The sequence below is a fragment of the Bufo bufo genome, chromosome 2 (assembly GCF_905171765.1).
Source record: "Bufo bufo chromosome 2, aBufBuf1.1, whole genome shotgun sequence".
NCBI lineage: Eukaryota > Metazoa > Chordata > Amphibia > Anura > Bufonidae > Bufo > Bufo bufo.
The window spans coordinates 162470615-162490985 of record NC_053390.1 but is presented as its reverse complement, the minus strand read 5'-3'; the positions used below and the strand labels follow the sequence as shown (position 1 = coordinate 162490985).

Below are 20371 nucleotides of genomic sequence, written 5' to 3'. Positions count from 1 at the left end.
AGGGAGGGAGGTCTTAGCCTCAGTTTAAGGGCATCGGCGGCCATCTGGGGAAGATAGTCAGAAAGAAGTCTTGTTAAACAAGTGGTATGTGACCACAATAATTAGCGATTATGGATTATCATCACAGCAGCAGCAACATATATGAAAATTTAATTTTGAGAGAAAATATGACAGCTATCCTTTAAAGGGGTTCTCCGGCTTCTACATATCGAGGATAGGTCATCAATAACAGATCAGTGGGAGTATTTATTCTCAGGAACACCACAATTAGTTTTCACAAGATAGACATCATTTTAATCAGCAGGATCAATCCTTTATTAGGGTTGATCCTGTTGATAGGTGCTCTTTAAAGGCACACAGGTGCAGGTAGACAGGTTGAGATTCTGCAGAAATTTCCATGCAGAATTCTCCTCATTTCCACATCAAAACTATCTGTGTTACTTGTGGATTTTGTTGCGGATTTGATGCAATTTTGACGCGGATCTTACCGCCTGCACACGAGGGCGGGCGAAAGCACATAAGAGCCGCACGAATTTCTGTGCGTTTCTGCACCATATCCGCCCCAAAATCTGCAATTTTTAATCACGGTTTTTGGTGCAGATTTGATGCGGTTTTGCTGCAGATCTCACCCTTCATTGGAAAAGGGTGAAATCTGCAGCTAAAAACCACAAACATAATTGACATGCTACAGATTTGGAAATCCGCACAGTAGGTCAATTTCCCCGCAGGAAAAAAACCCGCAAAATTGACATGAGATTTAAAAAATCTCATATACTTTGATGGTACTGTACTACGATGCGGTTTTTACGCCACATATTCCTCAATGTGTGCAGGTGGCCTAACGAGGGTGAAATCCGCAAAAAATAAATAAATCACACAAATTGACATGCTGCAGATTTCAATTTCCGCATGAAAAAAAAAGCAAAGTGTACATGAGATTTGTCTAATCTCATGCACTTTGCTGGCACTGTATTACGTTGCGGTTTTTCCTCACAAGAATTTGCACGTAATCCGCAACATGAGAAAGTAACAGGATTATGTTCAAAGGCCATATTAAAACAAATTGTGGATGGCGCTGTTATGGAGGGGATCTGTGGATGGCGCTGTTATGGAGGGGATCTGTGGATGGCACTGTTATAGAGGGGATCTGTGGATGGCACTGTTATGGAGGGGATCTGTGGATGGCACTGTTATGGAGGGGATCTGTGGATGGCACTGTTATGGAGGGGATCTGTGGATGGCACTGTTATGGAGGGGATCTGTGGATGGCACTGTTATGGAGGGGATCTGTGGATGGCACGGTTATGGGGAGAGGGATCTGTGGATGACTATGCTATGGGGGGGGATCTGTGGATGGCACTGTTATGGGGGGGGGATCTGTGGATGGCACTATTATGGGGGGGGGATCTGTGCACTGTTATGGGGGGGGGGGATCTGTGCACTGTTATGGGGAGAGGGATCTGTGGATGGCACGGTTATGGGGAGAGGGATCTGTGGATGGCACGGTTATGGGGAGAGGGATCTGTGGATGACTATGCTATGGGGGGGGGGGATCTATGTGGCACTGTTATGGGGGGGGGGGTCTGTGGATGGCACTGTTATGGGGGGGATCTATGTGGCACTGTTATGGGGGGGGGGATCTGTGGATGGCACTGTTATGGGGGGGATCTGTGGATGGCATGTTATGGGGGGGGGGGGGATCTGTGGATGGCACTGTTATGGGGGGGGGATCTGTGCACTGTTATGGGGAGAGGGATCTGTGGATGGCACGGTTATGGGGAGAGGGATCTGTGGATGACTATGCTATGGGGGGATCTATGGATGGCACTGTTATGGGTGGGGATCTGTGGATGGCACTATTATGGGGGGGATCTGTGGATGGCATTGTTATGGGGGGGATCTGTGGATGGCACTGTTATGGGGGGGGATCTGTGGATGGCACTGTTATGGGGGGGGGATCTGTGGATGGCACTGTTATGGGGGGGGATCTGTGGATGGCACTGTTATGGGGGGGGGGGATCTGTGGATGGCACTGTTATGGGGGGGGGGGGATCTGTGGATGGCACTGTTATGGGGGGGGGGATCTGTGGATGGCACTGTTATGGGGGGGGATCTGTGGATGGCACTGTTATGGGGGGGGGATCTGTGGATGGCACTGTTATGGGGGGGGATCTGTGGATGGCACTGTTATGGGGGGGGATCTGTGGATGGCACTGTTATGGGGGGGGGATCTGTGGGTGGCACTGTTATGGGGGGGGGATCTGTGGGTGGCACTGTTATGGGGGGGGGATCTGTGGATGGCACTGTTATGGGGGGGGGATCTGTGGATGGCACTGTTATGGGGGGGGGATCTGTGGATGGCACTGTTATGGGGGGGGGATCTGTGGATGGCACTGTTATGGGGGGGGGATCTGTGGATGGCACTGTTATGGGGGGGATCTGTGGATGGCACTGTTATGGGGGGGATCTGTGGATGGCACTGTTATGGGGAGGGGGGATCTGTGCACTGTTATGGGGAGAGGGATCTGTGGATGACTATGCTATGGAGGGGGATCTATGGATGACACTATATAGCATCTTATGCTATATGGGTCATCCACAGATCTCCCCCATAGCAGTGTCATCCACAGGGCAGAGCAGGCGGCGTAACGTCACTTACTCACGTGACGCGCCTGCTCCCCTACTTTATGAATGAAGCAGGCGCGTCACGTGAGTAAGTGATGTTACGCCGCCGCCCGCTCTGCCCGTTACTGGAGCTTCATTGTAAGGTAATAAAGATGCGGTGATCTAAAGTTCAAGGACCCGCAGGCATAGCGCCTGACCATCCGCTCCCGCCCGCATAGTAACGAATTGTCAGATTATTCGATAATGGGATTAGTTGACAACGAACCCCGTTATCGAATATAATCGATAACGTCGATTAATCGTTGCAGCCCTAACTGACACAGAAACGTGGACGAGGCTTTAGGGACAGTTCACATCACCGTCAGAAGAACAGAAATATTAAGAAAACAAACGGATCGTGTGCAGCAGTTATGCACATCTGGCATTCCTGTGAGCCATTTCCATCAGAGATGCGCTTTTATTAGACGGAAAAAAGTCCTGCATCCAAATGTGCATAACTGATACACAGGATCCATTTTTTTCTTTTCTTCTGACGGACCAGCAAAAACAGAAAAATAACAGCGGTGTAAGGCTACTTTCGTCATGGATCTGCAAAAACGCTTCCGTTACAATAATACAACCGCATGCATCTGTCATGAACGGATCCGGTTGTATTAGGTCTTCTATAGCCATGACGGATCCGCTTTCTATTCTGCCAGAGAAAACAGATCCGTCCCCATTGACTTACATTGTGTGCCAGGACGGATCCGTTTTGCTGCTCCACTTCGTCAGGCGGACACCAAAACGCTGCAAGCAGTGATGTCCGCCTCCAGAGCGGAATGGAGACTGAACTGATGCATTCTGAGCGGATCCTTTTCCATTCAGAATGCATTAGGGCAAAACTGATCCGTTTTGGACCGCTTGTGAGAGCCCTGAACGGATCTCACAAACAGAAAGCCAAAACACAAGTGTGAAAGTAGCCTAATCTTCCCCTTGCATTGGTCTTGCCTCTGACGTATTACGTTTCATGGCCGATTAAAACCCTGCAAATGTTTGTAGAAGCGTACACACTCACACGCCGATTCACAAGAGCATTTCTGTCAATCAATTCATATACACAAGACTATAACAATTCTGCATATGAGCGACTGAAAATCCCATACACATGCATGATAGTGTGCCCGCTGCAGAAGGTACACCAGGCATCTTCACCACAGCGCCCCACTACAGCACATTAGTCACTTTTTTGGATGCAATAATCAATGTGTTTTCCCTACACTGGTGGGAATTTATCAATGGCTGTATGCCAGTTTTCTGGTGCATCCTTCATCCAGCGCAGATCACATTAATACGGGCATAGGAAGCACGAGACTTAAAGGGAACCTGTCATCAACTTTATGCTGTCCATACTAACGGCAGCATAAAAGACAGGTGAGTTGATTTAATCAGTCTGTGTAGTTTAAAAGTCAGTGGTTGCCGAGAACCAACTTCACAATCATTGCAGACTGGGCCTGGAAAAGAGTCCCGGCCACCTGAGAAGAGTCCTGGTTATTCATAATCTCCTGCTCTCCTGCTGATGACGGACAGTCTTCTACCTAGTTTTCTCCCTTCTCTCTAGGAGAGAACTGCCAATCATCAGCAGATGGGTGAGAGAGCAGGAGATTATGGATAACCAGGACTCTTCTCAAGTAGATTTAACTCTTTTCAAGGCCTGGGCTGCAATGATTATGATGACAATTCTCGGCAACCACTTACTTATAGCTCATGAGTGACACATCGCTGACATCAGCATTTCTGTCACTATTTTATGCTGCCCTCAGTGAGGTTAGCATAAAGTTGATGACGGGTTCCCTTTAAATTGGTTGTCTCACTTCAACAAGTGACATTTATCATGTAGAGAAAGTTAAAACAAAGCATTTACCAATATATTGTTATTATCCATATTGCTTCCTATGTTGGCTAGACTCTATTATACATGTCTCGTTTCCATGGATACGACCACCCTGTAATCCAGCACTGGTGGCCATGCTTGCACACAAAAAAAACAAAAACACTGGCTTCTCTGGTGGCCGGACCATAGGAACGCACATAGATTGGCACTTTTTTCCTATAGTGCTAAAACACGGCCACCAATCCTGGATTGAAGGGTGGTCGTAACCATGGAAACGAGACATGTATAATGTGATGGAGTCCAGCCAGCAAAGTAAGCAATACGGATAATAACAATACATTAGTAAGTAACTTGTACATAAATGCCATTTGCTGACGTGAGACAACCCCTTTAATCTATTCGCCGACTATTCCTACTCTCCACATAGGGTACAGCCACATGGAGCAGATTTTGGCGCACTTCCGTAGAAGAATTTCCACTATAGATTTGTCCAAGGTTTCACCCTATACATCACAAAGGGTAAAATCTGCAGCATAAATTGGCATGCTATACTTAAAATCTGCACGTCAATTAAAGTCTCATGCACACGACCCGTTGGGCAGTCCACAAATCACGGATACGGAAAAAACGGATGCGGTCCATGTAGCAGCTGAAGTGCCGAAGGTTGCTGATCCCTGCCATAGCTTTATACATATGGCAACATCCATGTTTTGTAGATGCTCTACCTTAGGCCTAGTTCACACGAACGTTTTTTTTGCGAGTGTACGGGCCTTTTTTTTGTGTTCTGTATATAGTCCGTATACGGAACCATTTATTTTAATGGTTCCGCAAAAAAAAACGGAATGTACTCCGTATGCATTCCGTTTCCGTATTTCAGTTCCGTTGAAAGATAGAACATGTCCTATTATTGCCCGCAAATCACGTTCCGTGGCTCCATTCAAGTCAATGGGTCTGCAAAAAAAACGGAACACATACGGAAATGCATCCGTATGTCTACCGTATCCGTTCCGTTTTTTCTGAGCCATCTATTGAAAATGTTATGCCCAGCCCAATTTTTTCTATGTAAACGGAAACACAACGGAACTCAAAAACGGATCCGTGAAAAATGGACCGCAAAAAACTATAAAAGCCATATGTTCGTGTGAACTAGGCCTTAGACCCATTTGTCCTTTCTTTGGCAGCTTCTACAGTGAAGGCCTCCACACACATTTGTGGATTGTCGGCTGAACCTGCTGAGAACTGTGGGTCCGGCCGACAGTCTAAGGCCTCTTGCACAAGACCGTATGGCTTTTTCTGTATTTTGCGGTCCGCAAAAAAATATGGATGACGTCCGTGTGCATTCTGTTTTTTACGGAACGGAACAACTGGCCCCTGATAGAACAGTACTATCGTTATCCGTTATGTTCTATCTTTGAACGGAATGGAAACAGAAGGCATACGGAGTACCTTCCGTTTTTTTTGCGGATCCATTGAAACGCAAAAAACGGAACGTAAACAGAAAAAAATACGTTTGTGTGCAAGAGGCCTAATGCAGTGATGGCTAACCTCTGGCACTGCAGCTGTGGTAACACTACAACTCCCAGCATGCTCCATTCATTTCTACTGAGTTCTGAGAACAGCCAAGCAAGTGTGCATTTTGGGAGTTGTAGTTCTACCACAGCTGGAGTGCCGGAGGCTAGCCACCACAGGTCTAACGTGTGGAGAGCTCCAGAGATTGCCTCAAAAGATGATGGCAGGAAGAGATGGATCTTTGTGCTGTATGGAAACCGCATTCAATTCAAAGTATTTGAACAAATCGACTTCGGATCTCTGATCCAAAGATCCTAGTGTGGGAGTCAGTTGTCGGCTGAAAGCCATTGAATGTGTATGGCCGCCTTAACTACAGTGCCACGGACAAGGGGGTCTTCTCATTAATCACGGACACGTCATATGAGAAACAGGCAGCGATCCCAACCGAGAAAACGAGGCTCCCCGGCCCTGGTTTCTTTGGGTAGGTGAAGATCTCTGATGGAATCAATGGCAATTCTATAGAAACTGTGGCATCGCTAGCATTTACCAGATTTCTACTCTTGGTCACAGTGTGGGTATGAACGTGGGCGTCTACGCTCTGCTACACATCAAAGGTTTGGGTACAACACTTAGGGCCGATTCAAACTAGGGTTGTTGCGATACCAAAATATTGATTCGGTGTCGATATCATAAAGTATTGCGATACTCGATACCACGCGAAAAAAATAAAATACCAAAAAAATCTGTGTGCATTCCGCATTTTATGGAACATCCGGCACATAATCGAACAGTCCTATCCTATTTTTTGGGAAGACAAGGCGACAAAAAAAAAAAAAAAAAAAAGGGGAATCACGCAGTTTTAATTTTTTTTCTGTTCACCGGCGTTTTATATTTTAATAGTTTGGACTTTCCGGACGTGGCAACATGTGATATGTTTATTTATTTCATATGTAAAATTGTGAAAAAGGTTGATTTATACTTAATATAATAACTATTTTCCCCCTTAGGGGTAGAACCTGGGATCTTTTAATTCCTTGTCCTATTCACCCTAATAGAGCTCTATTCACTCTCCAGTAGCATCCTGGCTGCCATGGTAACCGATCGGAGCCCCAGGATTACACTGCTGGGGCTCCGATCACAACTGCCACTGTACCACCAATGAAGAGGAGGGGAAGGGACCCTGTGGCTCTGCGCCACCAATTACTCTAATACAAGGGGCGGGGGGGGGGGGGTTGAGGGTGCACTGCAAAACATGTGGACAGCACACATCGTACTGTCTGCATCAGCACTTCAGTTCCCAGGCCTCGCAAACAAAAGACAGAACATGTTCTATTCTTGGCTATAATTGCGGACAAGAATAAGCATTTCTACACAGGTGAAAGAGGATCCGATCTGCAAAATGCGGAATGCACACGGCTGGTATCAGTGATTTGCAGACTGCTAAAACGGATACAGCTGTGTGAATGAGCCCTAATAGTATGTTCACGTAGAGGTTTTGTTGCGGAGGCGACATCTGACTGCAGAAACGCATACACATGGTAAAGAAGTGACTTCCTTTAAATGGAAGGATTTTCAATTTCTATAAGGGCTTGTTCACACGAACGTGCAGTGTTTTGCGGATCCGCAACAACACGGATGCTGCCCGTGTGCCTTCCGCAATTTGCAGAACGGAATGGATGGCCCATTATAGAAAAACGGACAAGAATAGGACATGATCTATAACTTTTGCGGTGCCACGGAAGTGCTGTCCGCATCTTTTGTGGCCCCAAGCCGCTCGGATGCGGAACCAAACCACGGTCGTGTGAATGATCCCTAACTGTGGTCACTTCTACGCTACACCTGGGAATATCGCAAAGGAGGGGTCTGGAGGTAGCACTCACACCCTAGTGCCTGAGGGCTTCATCATGGGTTGGGCTCTGTTTTTTGCATTGGAGCTTCTGGTTGAGGTCAGGGCTACACGGTGACATGCGTCATGAGACTCTGGTGACAAGCGCAGATCTACAGCAGCCGACGGTTTCATACAGCGGTATGTGGTGACAGATGCCCTTTGAATGAACTATTCTGGTTACGCTGTTCCTCTGTTATACCTCCTAGAAATGTATGAATAAATTGGGGGGGGGGGGGGGGGGTACTGTCAGTGCAAGAGTGTGTAGCGACATGCCAACCTGACAAATGGGAATGGTAACATCCAGTTGTCCAGGAATGACTCCACATAGAGTTCTAAAAATCATTATTTCAACTATTTACTACAACAGACATGAGAGGTCCCCCATAAAGGGGTTTTCCAGGGTTAATCCTAGGACATCTGTCAGCAGAGTTGTACCTATGACAGTGACTGACCTGTTACATGTGCACTTGGCAGCTGAAGGCATCTGTGCTGGTCCCAGGTTCAGAGCCTCTAGGTGCCCTAGAGTGATGATGTTTACCACTGCCTGGTCCTGTCAATCAAAGTGCAGGGGGCACGGTAGCTGCAGAGAGAGCTGAGCCTCTAGGAGTAATGACAACGCCCCCATTGCTCTTAGAGGCTTATTTGCATATATTAAAACATCCTTTTTCTCAGCAATGTGGGCACATATGAACATGAGACCAACACAGATGCCTTCAGCTGCCAAGTGCACATGTAACAGGTCGGCCAGTGTCATAGGTACAAAACTGCTGACAGATGCCCTTTAACTATTAAAGGGTTTCTATCACTTCGTATGACATAATTAGCTGTCAGACACTAGCGATCTGCTAGTGTCTGCTCTGGCCAACCATCCTACTATAATCACTTGTGGGGCAGCGGTTTTGCTAAAAAACTAACTTTTATAAATATGCTAATGAGCCTCTAGGTGCTATGTGGGCGTCATTAGCACCTAGAGGCTCCGTCTACCTTCATACACAGCCGCCGCCCAGCGCGTCCCTCCAGCCCGCCCATGTCCTCCTCCGTGTGACGCAGCGGACGAGTTCTCGCGCATGCGCCGTGCGCGGCTGTATTCGGCGCATTTGAGATCTCAGCTCGGAGCGGTCAGACATTCAATGCGCATGCGCGGCTGTATTCGGCGCATTAGAGATGTCTGAGCTCGGAGCGGTCAGACATTCAATGCGCATGCGCGAGAATTCGGCCGCTGCGTCACACGGAGGAGGACATGGGCGGGCTGGAGGGACGTGCTGGGCGGCGGCTGTGTATGAAGGTAGACGGAGCCTCTAGGTGCTAATGACGCCCACATAGCACCTAGAGGCTCATTAGCATATTTATAAAAGTTAGTTTTTTAGCAAAACCGTTGCCCCACAAGTGATAATAGTAGGATGGTTGGCCAGAGCAGACACTAGCAGATCGCTAGTGTCTGACAGCTAATTATGTCATACCAAGTGATAGAAACCCTTTAAAGGGGTTGTCCTGGTTCAGAGCTGAACCCGGACATACCTCCATTTTCACCCCGGCAGCCCCCCTGACAAGCATCGGAGCAGTTCATGCTCCGATGCTCTCCTTTGCCCTGCGCTACATCGCGTAAGGCAAAGGCATTTTTTGGAAATCCGGTGACGAAGCAGGGCTCTCCATGGGGCTGCCAGGAAGCCCGGTGACGTTACCGGCGCTGATGGGCTAGGGCAGCGCTAAAACCAGTCCATCAGAGCTGGTGACGTCACCGAACACACTGACGGGCGGAAGATGCCACCCGGCAGTGTGTTATTGAAAACAAAAGAGCCTTTGCCCTGCGCGATTTAGCGCAGCGCGTAGGAGAGCATCGGAGCATGAACTGCTGAGGTCAGGGGGGCTGCCTGGGTGAAAATAAGGGTATGTCCGGGTTCAGCTCTGAAACCAGACAAACCCTTTAACTGAGGGGCCCAAGGCCTGCATCGCCTACAGAAATGATCATACTCACCTGCACCCCGCCTCTCCGGTCCTGCTGGCTGGGTACGATTATGGTCTCAGGCGTCGCTGCAGCCAATGGTTTACTTAGGGCACTTTCACACTAGCGGTATTCTTTTCCGGCGCTGAGTTCCGTCCTAGGGGCTCAATACCGGAAAAGAACTGATCAGTTTTATCCCCATGCATTCTGAATGGAGAGAAATCCGTTCAGGATGTCTTCAGTTCAGTCTTTTTGACTGTTCAGGACGGAGATAATACCGCAGCGTGCTGCGGTTTTATCTCCGTCCACAATTCCGGAACACTCGCCCGTTGACATGCATTAATGCCGGATTCGGACCAGAGTGTTCCAGCAAAACGTGAAAATATGTTTTGACGGATCCGGCGACCGAACTGACTGCCGCAAGTGTGAAAGTACCCCGAGTACTGCTTTTTACACCGTCCTTAAGATTTGGTTCATTTATAACAAGGGATAAGACTCATCATAAATGAGGGGAACCTAAGGCGCCCGTGCAGCAGGAGAGAACATGCCACCTGCTTCCAGGAATAAGGGTTAGTAGATTTGTTACTAAATACTGTCGCACAGCTGGTGGAAAAGGAACTATCCCCCCCAATAAATGACCCCCAATGCGCAGGGACACAGGTGGTGACCATGGCCGTAGGACTGGAGGATGGAGCACTGTGCCTGGCCTATGGGCGGCGCTGTGCAGACACGATGGGTGATGGGGCATGCGGCGCTCTCTCACCCCCGCTCTCCTCCCCCAGGCTGGGGGGCGCCTGGTTTCCATCTCCTCCATACTGCGGCGTCTTCTCTCCCCAGTGCAGGTTACGGCTCCCCGGGATGTCGGGCGGGGTGGTCACCCAGTGTTGTGACAGATCCCCGGAAGAGCTGAATGACCTTGCCGGGAAGCTGTGCTGGTAAGGCGGGGGGGCCTCGTCTCCGCGGCCCCAGGCAGATCCCCTATATCCCAGGCCATCGAAACCCTCGGGCCGACGGGGCTGCATGATCCCTCACTTCTACACAAGCAGCCCGGGTGACTGGACGGCGTGACGTCACGAAGACAAGCGCTCAGCCTCCCCAGAACTAAGCAGGAAGAAGGCGTCCCGGGGAACGATGACGTCACGCGACAGCAAGGCATGGCGGGACTTGTAGTGCGCTCCTCAGCCAATAGTCTCTTCTCACTGGAGTAGGACTTTTGCACTTTGACAGGTAGGCGTGTCACACGCACACGTGGGGGTGTGTACAGAGCCTTGGCCTTGGATTGGGTGGGCTGGGAAGGGGCGGGACAGTTGCTAAACAGGAAAAAGTTAATGCGTCCTTAGATACGAGACAGAAGCGGCGCACGCGGTGAGTGATGGAGGGCGCAATGTTAGCCCTGTGACGTCATAAGCGGTGCGGTGCGGTGCGGTGGTGACCTCACACGATACGGTCAGTATCTGTGTAAACTGTAAAATGCAGCAATGATGTCATCCTGGGATTTGACATATAAAGTGGGATACCGAAGAAGGTTCAGCCAAGCACAGCCCTGCCAGATACTTATGTCATATGTGCCACATAGCAGTCTGTGGAAAAGAGAAACAGTAGGGGGCGCTCCCTAGTGTAACGCCATTATGGCTGCATGGTTGGGTCCCTGTAATGGTGAACACCGGAGGGTGATGTGCAAAGCCAGGGACAGCCCTAGTGTAGAGCGAAGTTCCTCTGATGGCGTGTGTGGCCTGAGGAAGGCGGCAGACCGCCACTGAAACGCTTCTTGTCTGGCCTGAAGAAGGCGGTGGACCGCCACTGAAACGCGTCTTGTCTGGCCGGAGGAAGGCGACAGACCGCCACTGAAACGCGTCTTGTCTGGCCGGAGGAAGGCGACAGACCGCCACTGAAACGCGTCTTGTCTGGCCTGAGGAAGGCGGCAGACCGCCACTGAAACCCGTCTTGTCTGGCCTGAGGAAGGCGGCAGACCGCCACTGAAACGCGTCTTGTCTGGCCTGAAGAAGGCGGTGGACGGACCACTGCTGTTCATTTTATTTCTTTTTATTGTAATAAATCACACTTTTATTAGAAGTTTTCGGTGCAGCGCGCTGTCCTTCCCGTCTTTGAGGCTCTCACTCTGGCCTAGAAGTGTAGCCGTGCTGTACGCTACATGGTCCTCCTGACATACAGCGCTGTAAACAGTGATTGACCCCCACATCCACATACACGGGTGACAGGCCTCCCAAGTGTCGCTCGTCTGGAGGGGCGGTCCCTCTTTTTGACCCAAGTCTCCCTGTCCCTCTTTTTGTCCCTCTGCGCACCTCTGGTTCCTGCCTGTATATTAGACCTCAGCTTTTATATGTTTTCATTATTTGGTTCAATTTAGACCTTTAAATGTAATCAGGTGATTTTTGCGCTAATAGTAAAAAGTGTTCCAGCGCAAGAAAAAAATGTCTGTGCCGCTGTAATAAAGATAACAGAACTTACATATACTCATCCTACTGATCCCCCCTCTTCTGACAGCGAGCCCCCGAAGAAGCCGGTGCAGAGGATGGGAGTGGTAGTGGCCCTGATGAAGTGTTGTGTCACGGTGTACTTCCTCAGGCTGTTGCTCCCTGGGGATCGGTACAGTGGAAATTATATGTACTTTTCCACATTTATTGTAACGCATCCAGGTGCGTCACCCGTGCTCGGTTGGTGGAGGGGAATGTGAGAGCTGCTGTGTGCTTCAAAGTGGAAATTATAGTACTGAAGAAGGAGGCCAGAGATTCATGTAACAAGTCTTTACTAAGTGCAAAGCATAACTTGAAAATACATACAGTAGCAGCAGGCTTTAGTGCAATTCCTCTGTGGCACCAGCTGAGGGAGTATAGTGGCAGGTTGGGTGGCTGCAGTTCTGCATTTAGATGATGCTGGCCTAGTGGTTGTTTGGTGATGGGTGGCTTGGCTGTAGTCCCTCACCTTGCAGCAGTGTCTTTAGAGCTGTATCTTGCCAATAACTCAGCTGTCTGGAGTCTCAAGTCTTCACTTGAGGCTGTCCTTAGCTGTCATCCTGGCAGGAGAGGGATATCTAGATCCTGAACTTCGATATGGTTCTTGGGAGTGGGTGCTCTACGAGCTACTTCCCAACCCCCTCAGGATAGCACCTCTCTCGTCCCCTCTCCTCCTAGCACTCCGCAGGCTCTCTATCTCTGTACTGTAGACCAGCCCTCTCCTACCAAGAGGGTAAGAATAGGGTGGGTAACTCTGTTACAGCCGGCCATTACCTTCCCTGCTGGATAAAATAACATGGCACATGCAAAATACATAACATTACATATACAAATGTAGCAATTTAAGAACACAATAGTAGTACCCCCCAGGTCTGGGGGTACTACACCCCACCTCCTTCTGTACCCTACATCCTGCTGCTGTCGGGATGGTGCTCCCGATTAGTGATGGCCAGTTCGCAGTGTTCGCATCTTTATCCCCAAGCCCGGTGATGCAGTGGTAAGTCTTTACCTGTGCCTGCGCCGCGAGCCGCTCTGAAACACATGCGGGCTGTTCTCGGAACTGTCTGCTCCCGGTGACCGCATGTGTTTCAGAGCGGCTCGCGGCGCAGGCACTGGTAAGGACTTACCTCTGCATCGCCGGGCTTGGGGATATAGATGGCAGATCGCATGTGTTCGTCGGCGAACACTGCGAACTGGTCATCACTACTCCCGATATGCATGGTGCACCATTCTTTCCTTTAACATACACCAAAATCTGTCTGGGCAGCTCAGGAACGTAGCCTCGGATCAACAAAGGAAAAACTGTATTTTAATCAGACGGACCACAGCAATGTGTCTATGCAAACAGATAGGGAGGCCAATGGCAGATTCCCTTGGAAGGGGTCGCCTAGCATTTTGCTGCTGATAGCCTGCACTCAGGATAGGCCATCAATATCTGACCCATGGAGATCCACCACCCCCACCAATCAGCTCTTTGCGAGTAGCTCCGGCACAGAAGGTCATCACTAGAAGTACACCATCCACTGTGTAGCAGACGGGCAGGTCACCGCACTGCTGCTCACATTCACTTAAGTGTAATTCTGCCGTTGGAGCTACTAGGGAACAGCTGATCTGCGGGGATGCTGGGTGCCGGACTCCCACTGATCACATATTAATAGCAATCTGTATTAAAAATTAATCAGTACTAAAATACTGGAATAATCCTTCAATCTTGCCCCACAATCCCAAAACATAGTGTTATGAGGAAGTGATGCAATTCACTCTCAGTGTAAGGGCTCTTGCACACGAACGTGTGTGCCCCGTGGCAAATTGCGGGCCGCAATGCACGAACACCAACCGTGGGGCAGCCGCAGCGGATCGCGGACCCATTCACTTTAATGAATTCACGATCCGCCCGTTCCGCAAAAAGATAGGACATGTTCTATCTTTTTGCGGAACGGAAGTACGGGACGAAACCCCACGGAAGCACTCCGTAGTGCTTCCGTAGGGTTCCGTTCTGTGCTTCCGTTCTGCACCATTTAAGTCAGGCATGTCCAAACTTCGGCCCTCCAGCTGTTCCAAAACTACAACTCCCAACATGCCTGAATAGCTTACAGCTATTAGGGCATGCTGGGAGTTGTAGTTTTGCAACAACTGGAGGGCCGCAGTTTGGACATGCCTGATTTAAGTGAATGGGTCCGCATCCGTGATGCGGAATGCCCACGGAATTGCGCCCGCGTATTGCGGATCCCCAAATGCGGTTCGTGTGAAAGAGGCCTAAATGCAGCGAAACTAAAACTGGTGGATTTTTTAAACCTTACTGTCAATCTTAAACATTCCACTAGATGGCAGCAAAACACATGTTAAAGAAAACCAATGAGATGAGGGCAGAGCTAGTTCTTAGCAGCCGTGCAAAATAGAAATAAAAGCACATTTCCTTTACTTTCCAACTTTTAGGTAACATCAGTTCTTAGAGCTAGCACTCCAATATATAGTTCTTGAGGAAATAGATACAGTCCTGATCAAAAGTTTAAGACCACTTGAAAAATGGCTAAATATCATATTTAGCATGGCTGGATCTTAACAAGGTTCCAAGTAGAGCTTCAACATGCAACAAGAAGAAATGGGAGTGAGACAAAACATTTTTTGAGCATTCAATTTAATGAAAACAACGAATAAACTGAAACAGGCTGTTTTTCAGCTGATCAAAAGTTTAGGACCAGACCTCCCAAAAAAAAACTAAACCGCCCCAAAACAGAAATCCAACTTCCAAACATGAACTCAGTAATGAGTAGCTCCGCCGTTATTGTTTATCACAAATTTTGCATGTCATTCGGAAATCAAGGTGCCAGAGTCTGGAGGAAGACTGGGGAGAGGGAAATGCCAAAATGCCTGAAGTCCAGTGTCAAGTACCCACAGTCAATGATGGTCTGGGGTGCCATGTCAGCTGCTGGTGTTGGTCCACTGTGTTTTATCAAGGGCAGGGTCAATGCAGCTAGCTATCAGGAGATTTTGGAGCACTTCATGCTTCCATCTGCTGAAAAGCTTTATGGAGATGAAGATTTCATTTTTCAGCACGACCTGGCACCTGCTCACAGTGCCAAAACCACTGGTAAATGGTTTACTGACCATGGTATTACTGTGCTCAATTGGCCTGCCAACTCTCCTGACCTGAACCCCATAGAGAATCTGTGGGATATTGGGAAGAGAAAGTTGAGAGACGCAAGACCCAACACTCTGGATGAGCTTAAGGCCGCTATCGAAGCATCCTGGGCCTCCATAACACCTCAGCAGTGCCACAGGCTGATTGCCTCCATGCCACGCCGCATTGAAGCAGTCATTTCTGCAAAAGGATTCCCGACCAAGTATTGAGTGCATAACTGAACTTAATTATTTGAAGGTTGACTTTTTTTTGTAATAAAAACACTTTTCTTTTATTGGTCGGATGAAATATGCTAATTTTTGGAGATAGGAATTTTGGGTTTTCATGAGCTGTATGCCAAAATCATCAATATTAAAACAAGAAAAGGCTTGAACTACTTCAGTTGTGTGTAATGAATCTAAAATATATGAAAGTCTAATGTTTATCCGTACATTACAGAAAATAATGAACTTTATCACAATATGCAAATTTTTTGAAAAGACCCTGTATAATAGAAATCATGGTCTCTTTATCAGATTTGCCCCTCCCCCCAAAAAAACCTCATAAATCAGCACGTTATAAGTAAATTGTTTAAGGGTCCGGCCCCTCAGTCAGGTTTCCTGATGCAAAATCAGGAGTGGATCATAAAAAGACTGAAAGTATAAAGGACAGATAAGTCTTTTTTTCTCTTGCTTGAATGCCCCCCCCCCCCCCCAGCTAGTACCCTGCATTTCAATAGGTCAGACGTTGGCTTACAGGGAAGCTGTCTGTATGGGGCAATAGAGAGACAGTTTTCTTCCATCTGGAGTAGAACTATAGTATTTGCTTATTCAGTGACAAAAATCAGTACCTTGTGAGTTTTGCTTCATAGATATGTTATGATTGATCGCCATCTAGTGACCACAATGTAAAACAACAGCTGGTACACTAATGTAGGAAGAAACATACATTTAGGGGGCCAGTCTGAATATCCTCTATAGCTGGCGCCAGTCATGAGTAAGAACATTCACTTGTTCGAAACGCGTTGACTGTAAATGGATATGTGAAGATTTGTGCTATTGATGTTGTATTGTCCACTACTGGAAATAAAGAAACCATCACTTAAAGATTGCAGGTGCTGGAATTTCTATCATCATTGTACAAATAGTGAAAAAGACCCTCAGGAGTGATGAAGGCTGTCTTCGCTTTAAAACGGTCCGTCAGGGGTACTTGCCAATATCCCTTGGTGAGATCGAGCGTAGTGAAATACCGGGCTCCTCCCAGTCTCTCAATAAGCTCATCTACACGCGGCATGGGATAGGCATCAATTTGGATACTTCATTCAACTTCCTAAAGTCGTTGCAGAATCGCAACGTCCCATCTGGTTTGGGAACCAGAATAGTGGGACAGGCCCATTCACTTTTGGACTCCTCTATGACTCCCAACTGTAGCATTTTCCGTACCTCCTCTGCAATGGCATGTCGACGAGCCTCAGGGACTCGGTATGGTCTTAACCGAACTTTCACCCGTGGCTCGGTGACGATGTCATGCTTGATTACGGACGTGTACCCGGGTAACTCCGAGAACATGTCTGTATTGCTGGCTACAAATTCCCTAGCCTCTTGTCGTTGTCCTTTTGTGAGGGTATCCACAATCGTCACCTCCACGTCCACCGCCGCAGGCTTGACCGTAGCTTGAGGGGATAGTACATAAGGGAGATTAGCTGGAGACCTCTCTGCAAGCAGATTCTCTCTGTCCTTTCATGCTTCCAGTAAATTGACATGGTACGTCTGCTCGGCCTTCCTCCTGCCGGGCTGATGTACCCTGTAGTTTACTTCCCCCACCTTCTCTAGTACCTGGCTAGAAATTTACTCTCCACAGTAGGAACTAGAACCAAAACCCGGTCACCGGGTTTAAAGGTCCTTACTGTCGCTGACCTGTTATAGTCCCGACTTTGAGCCTTTTGAGCAGCCTCCATATGCTCCTTGATGAAGGGCATAACGGCCACCACCCTGTCCTGGATACTGGCGATGTGGTCTATAACACTTTTGTGGGGGGTGGGTTCCTCTTCCCACGTCTCCTTTGCGATGTCCAGCAGGCCCCTGTCAGCTATAGACCAATTCAAAGGGAGAAAACCCAGTAGAAGCCTGTGGCACCTCACGGATTGCAAACATTAAATAAGGTAACATAACATCCCAGTCCCTCCCATCCTTGTTCACCACCTTTTTCTGCATACTCTTTAAAGGGGTTATCCGAGTTATAGGGGAAAAAATTAAAACCTCACAAAACTCATCAGGACTTACATATACATTGGTTAAGCTTGATTTCTTAAGAGAAAAACCCATACTTACACCTTTTCATGGTTCTGTCATTGCTGTGTTTACATGCTGAAGTACATGCTGAGGGAGCGTGTAACAACAATGCCTGAGCTCTCCCTCATGAATATTTTTGTGTCCTGGGGGTGGTATCAGGAGTGTATTGTGTACTTGTTGTGGGGGCCAGGGCTCTAATAACGATCCCCAGACGCAGGAGGAGAACGGGTAAACTGGCCCATGGAAGTGAGGGAAGGAGCCAAACACATACCCTGCTGCCGAATAAATCTATCACCACGGCTCTGGTAAGGATCACGCATGCGCAATCGCTTACAAAAGCCGAGGCTGTGTGAGGAGAGCGAGAGAGGGGCGAGCACCAAAGGCTCTGACGTCTCGTTTACAGAGCCGGGCCACTCCCTCAAGCAGGGAGAAGCTTGTAAACGATACGTCACTGCCTGAGCAGGGTTGATGATGTCGGGGGGTCACATGACCCAAATTATCAGTGGCGAAACAGCGCAAAATAAATAAAGTAAGTGATTTAGAAAAGTGTTTAATATAGTAATATAATAGCTCTTAGAATACATTTATATAACTCGGATAACCCCTTTAAGGTTTTATTAAACCTTTCTACTAACCCGTCTGTCTGAGGATGGTATACTGACGTGCATAATTGTTTTATGTTGAAGAGCTTTCACAGTTTTTTGGTGACTTTGGACATGAAAGGGGTACCCTGATCGGTAAGGATCTCTTTGGGTAGACCCACTCGGCAAAAAATGGCAAATAGCTCCTTAGCGATGAGCTTCACCGATCTGTGCCGCAGTGGGACGTCTTTAGGACAACGGGTAGCGTAGTCCATCAATACCAGTATATGCTGATGCCCCCGGGCGGACTTAACCAATGGTCCTACCAAGTCCATGGCAATCCTTTCAAACGGGACCTCGATGATGGGTAGAGGTACCAGCGGACTCCGTAAATGTGCCATAGGAGCATGGAATTGGCATTTGGGACACGGCTCACAATATCGTTGAACTTCACTGCATACCCCTGCCCAATAAAACCACCGCAGGATGCGGTCCAGCATTTTTGTGGCGCCTAGGTGCCGGGGTTGTGGGGACAATTGGCCGCGATATGGCCGGGTTCCTGGCAGGACGAACAGGTGGGAGCCTCCCCCTTCCTCCTCCCCTGGGATATCACCCTGGTATGGGGAGTTGCACCGGGCCGGGAACTTGTGGGAACCATGGGCCTTGGGGTCAGCCGGGGATTGAGGGCCCTTCTTCCTGAGAGCTTGGGTAGCCCAGTACCTCTCCATCATTCCCACCAGAGCATTGGCATCAGCTGGGTCCCTATGTCCTACCCACTGCTGTATCTCACCCGGCAAGGCCCTCAGAAAGCGGTCCAGAACAATCTTCTCCACCATCTGGGCCGGGGTGTCACTACCAGAGCTTTGAGACGTTCTCACAGCTCTGTTTCTCCACCCCTGTGATGATGTCACTACTAGAGCTTGGAGGAGTTCTCTCTGCTCTGTTTCTCCGCCCCTGTGTTGAGGTCTTTACTTTCTGTTTCCTTCCTCCCAGCTGTTCCTCCTATGTTTGATTTCTCTGCCTTTAAATCACCCCTCCTCCTTTGTAGGGTGTGGATTATACTTTTCATTTGAGCTGTATCTCTCGCTTGAGTATCTTCACTTGTGTGAGATCTTTCAATGGACCTGAGTTCTGCTGAAGCAAGTACTTCGGATATTGTCTGCTGACTTTGGATCTGTTTTCACTGCTGCTGCAGCTCCTTCAGTTGAGTGTGCAGACATTGTGTGTTTCTGTTTGTTTGCTGACTGGATCCGAGGCGACCCCGGTTCCATCCATATTCTGAGCAGGGCACCGGTGGCCGTGCCCCTTCCACTATTGTAGGGGTTACAGTGGTCATCAGCCTTAGGTACGCGGGCATGTCTCGATCCACCATCTGGATCTGGACATGTGCTTAGCAGCATAGGGAGAGCTTTTAGGGTCTGACAGGGGTCACCCTTTATCATCCCTAGTTTGGGTCCGGTCAGTAGCTAATTCACTGTGTATGCTCTTGTTGCTCACATACAGCCGTGACATTATAATCCACCTAAACCGTCCTTTTTGACATGGATCCGCTTTCTAACCTGGTTGACCGCATGCAGGGTCTTTCTTTGGAGGTAGCGGATCTCCGTCAATCTATGACTCAGCTTCATTGGGCTCTGCTCCGTCCCATGGAGTCTGTCGCGAGCCAAAGGTCTCACTTCCGGAAACGTTCTCCGGGGGCAGTGAGAATTTTGTTCGCTTCAGAGAGGCATGCAAACTCCATTTTTGCTTGTGTCCCCATTCCTCTGGTGATGAGGAGCAGAGGGTGAGGATTGTCATCTCCCTGCTCAGGGGTAATGCTCAGACTTGGGCTTTTTCGCTGCCATCGGGGGATCCCTCCCTTCGATCCGTGGAAAGATTTTTTGTGGCCCTGGGGCAGATATATGATGACCCGGATCGTGTTGCTCTGGCTGAATCTAACTTACGTTTTTTATGCCAGAACAAACTGTCTGCGGAGCTTTATTGTTCTGAATTTCGGAGATGGGCAGCTGATTCAGGTTGGAATGATGCTGCACTCCGGAGTCAGTTCTGTCATGGTCTCTCAGAGAGATT

The 20371-nt window shown here is 48.6% G+C and overlaps 2 protein-coding genes across 3 annotated transcripts in view; one reads left to right on the top strand and one right to left on the bottom strand.

Annotated features, from left to right (window-relative positions):
- SLC25A46 (solute carrier family 25 member 46) overlaps positions 1-10969 on the bottom strand; it is a 68988-nt gene extending 58019 nt beyond the window's left edge. The window contains exon 1 of the mRNA XM_040421612.1: positions 10598-10969. Within this exon, the coding sequence (XP_040277546.1) occupies positions 10598-10856 (259 nt within the window). The 5' untranslated portion in view covers positions 10857-10969. The remainder of the gene's footprint in view (positions 1-10597) is intronic.
- A 175-nt stretch (positions 10970-11144) lies between these two features.
- The window catches only part of TMEM232 (transmembrane protein 232), a 286864-nt gene continuing 277637 nt past the window's right edge, over positions 11145-20371 (top strand). The window contains exon 1 of one of the 2 annotated variants that reach the window (XM_040420202.1): positions 11145-11280. The gene's annotated coding sequence lies outside the window, so the exon portion shown is untranslated. The remainder of the gene's footprint in view (positions 11281-20371) is intronic. The other variant, XM_040420203.1, reaches the window with a different exon arrangement.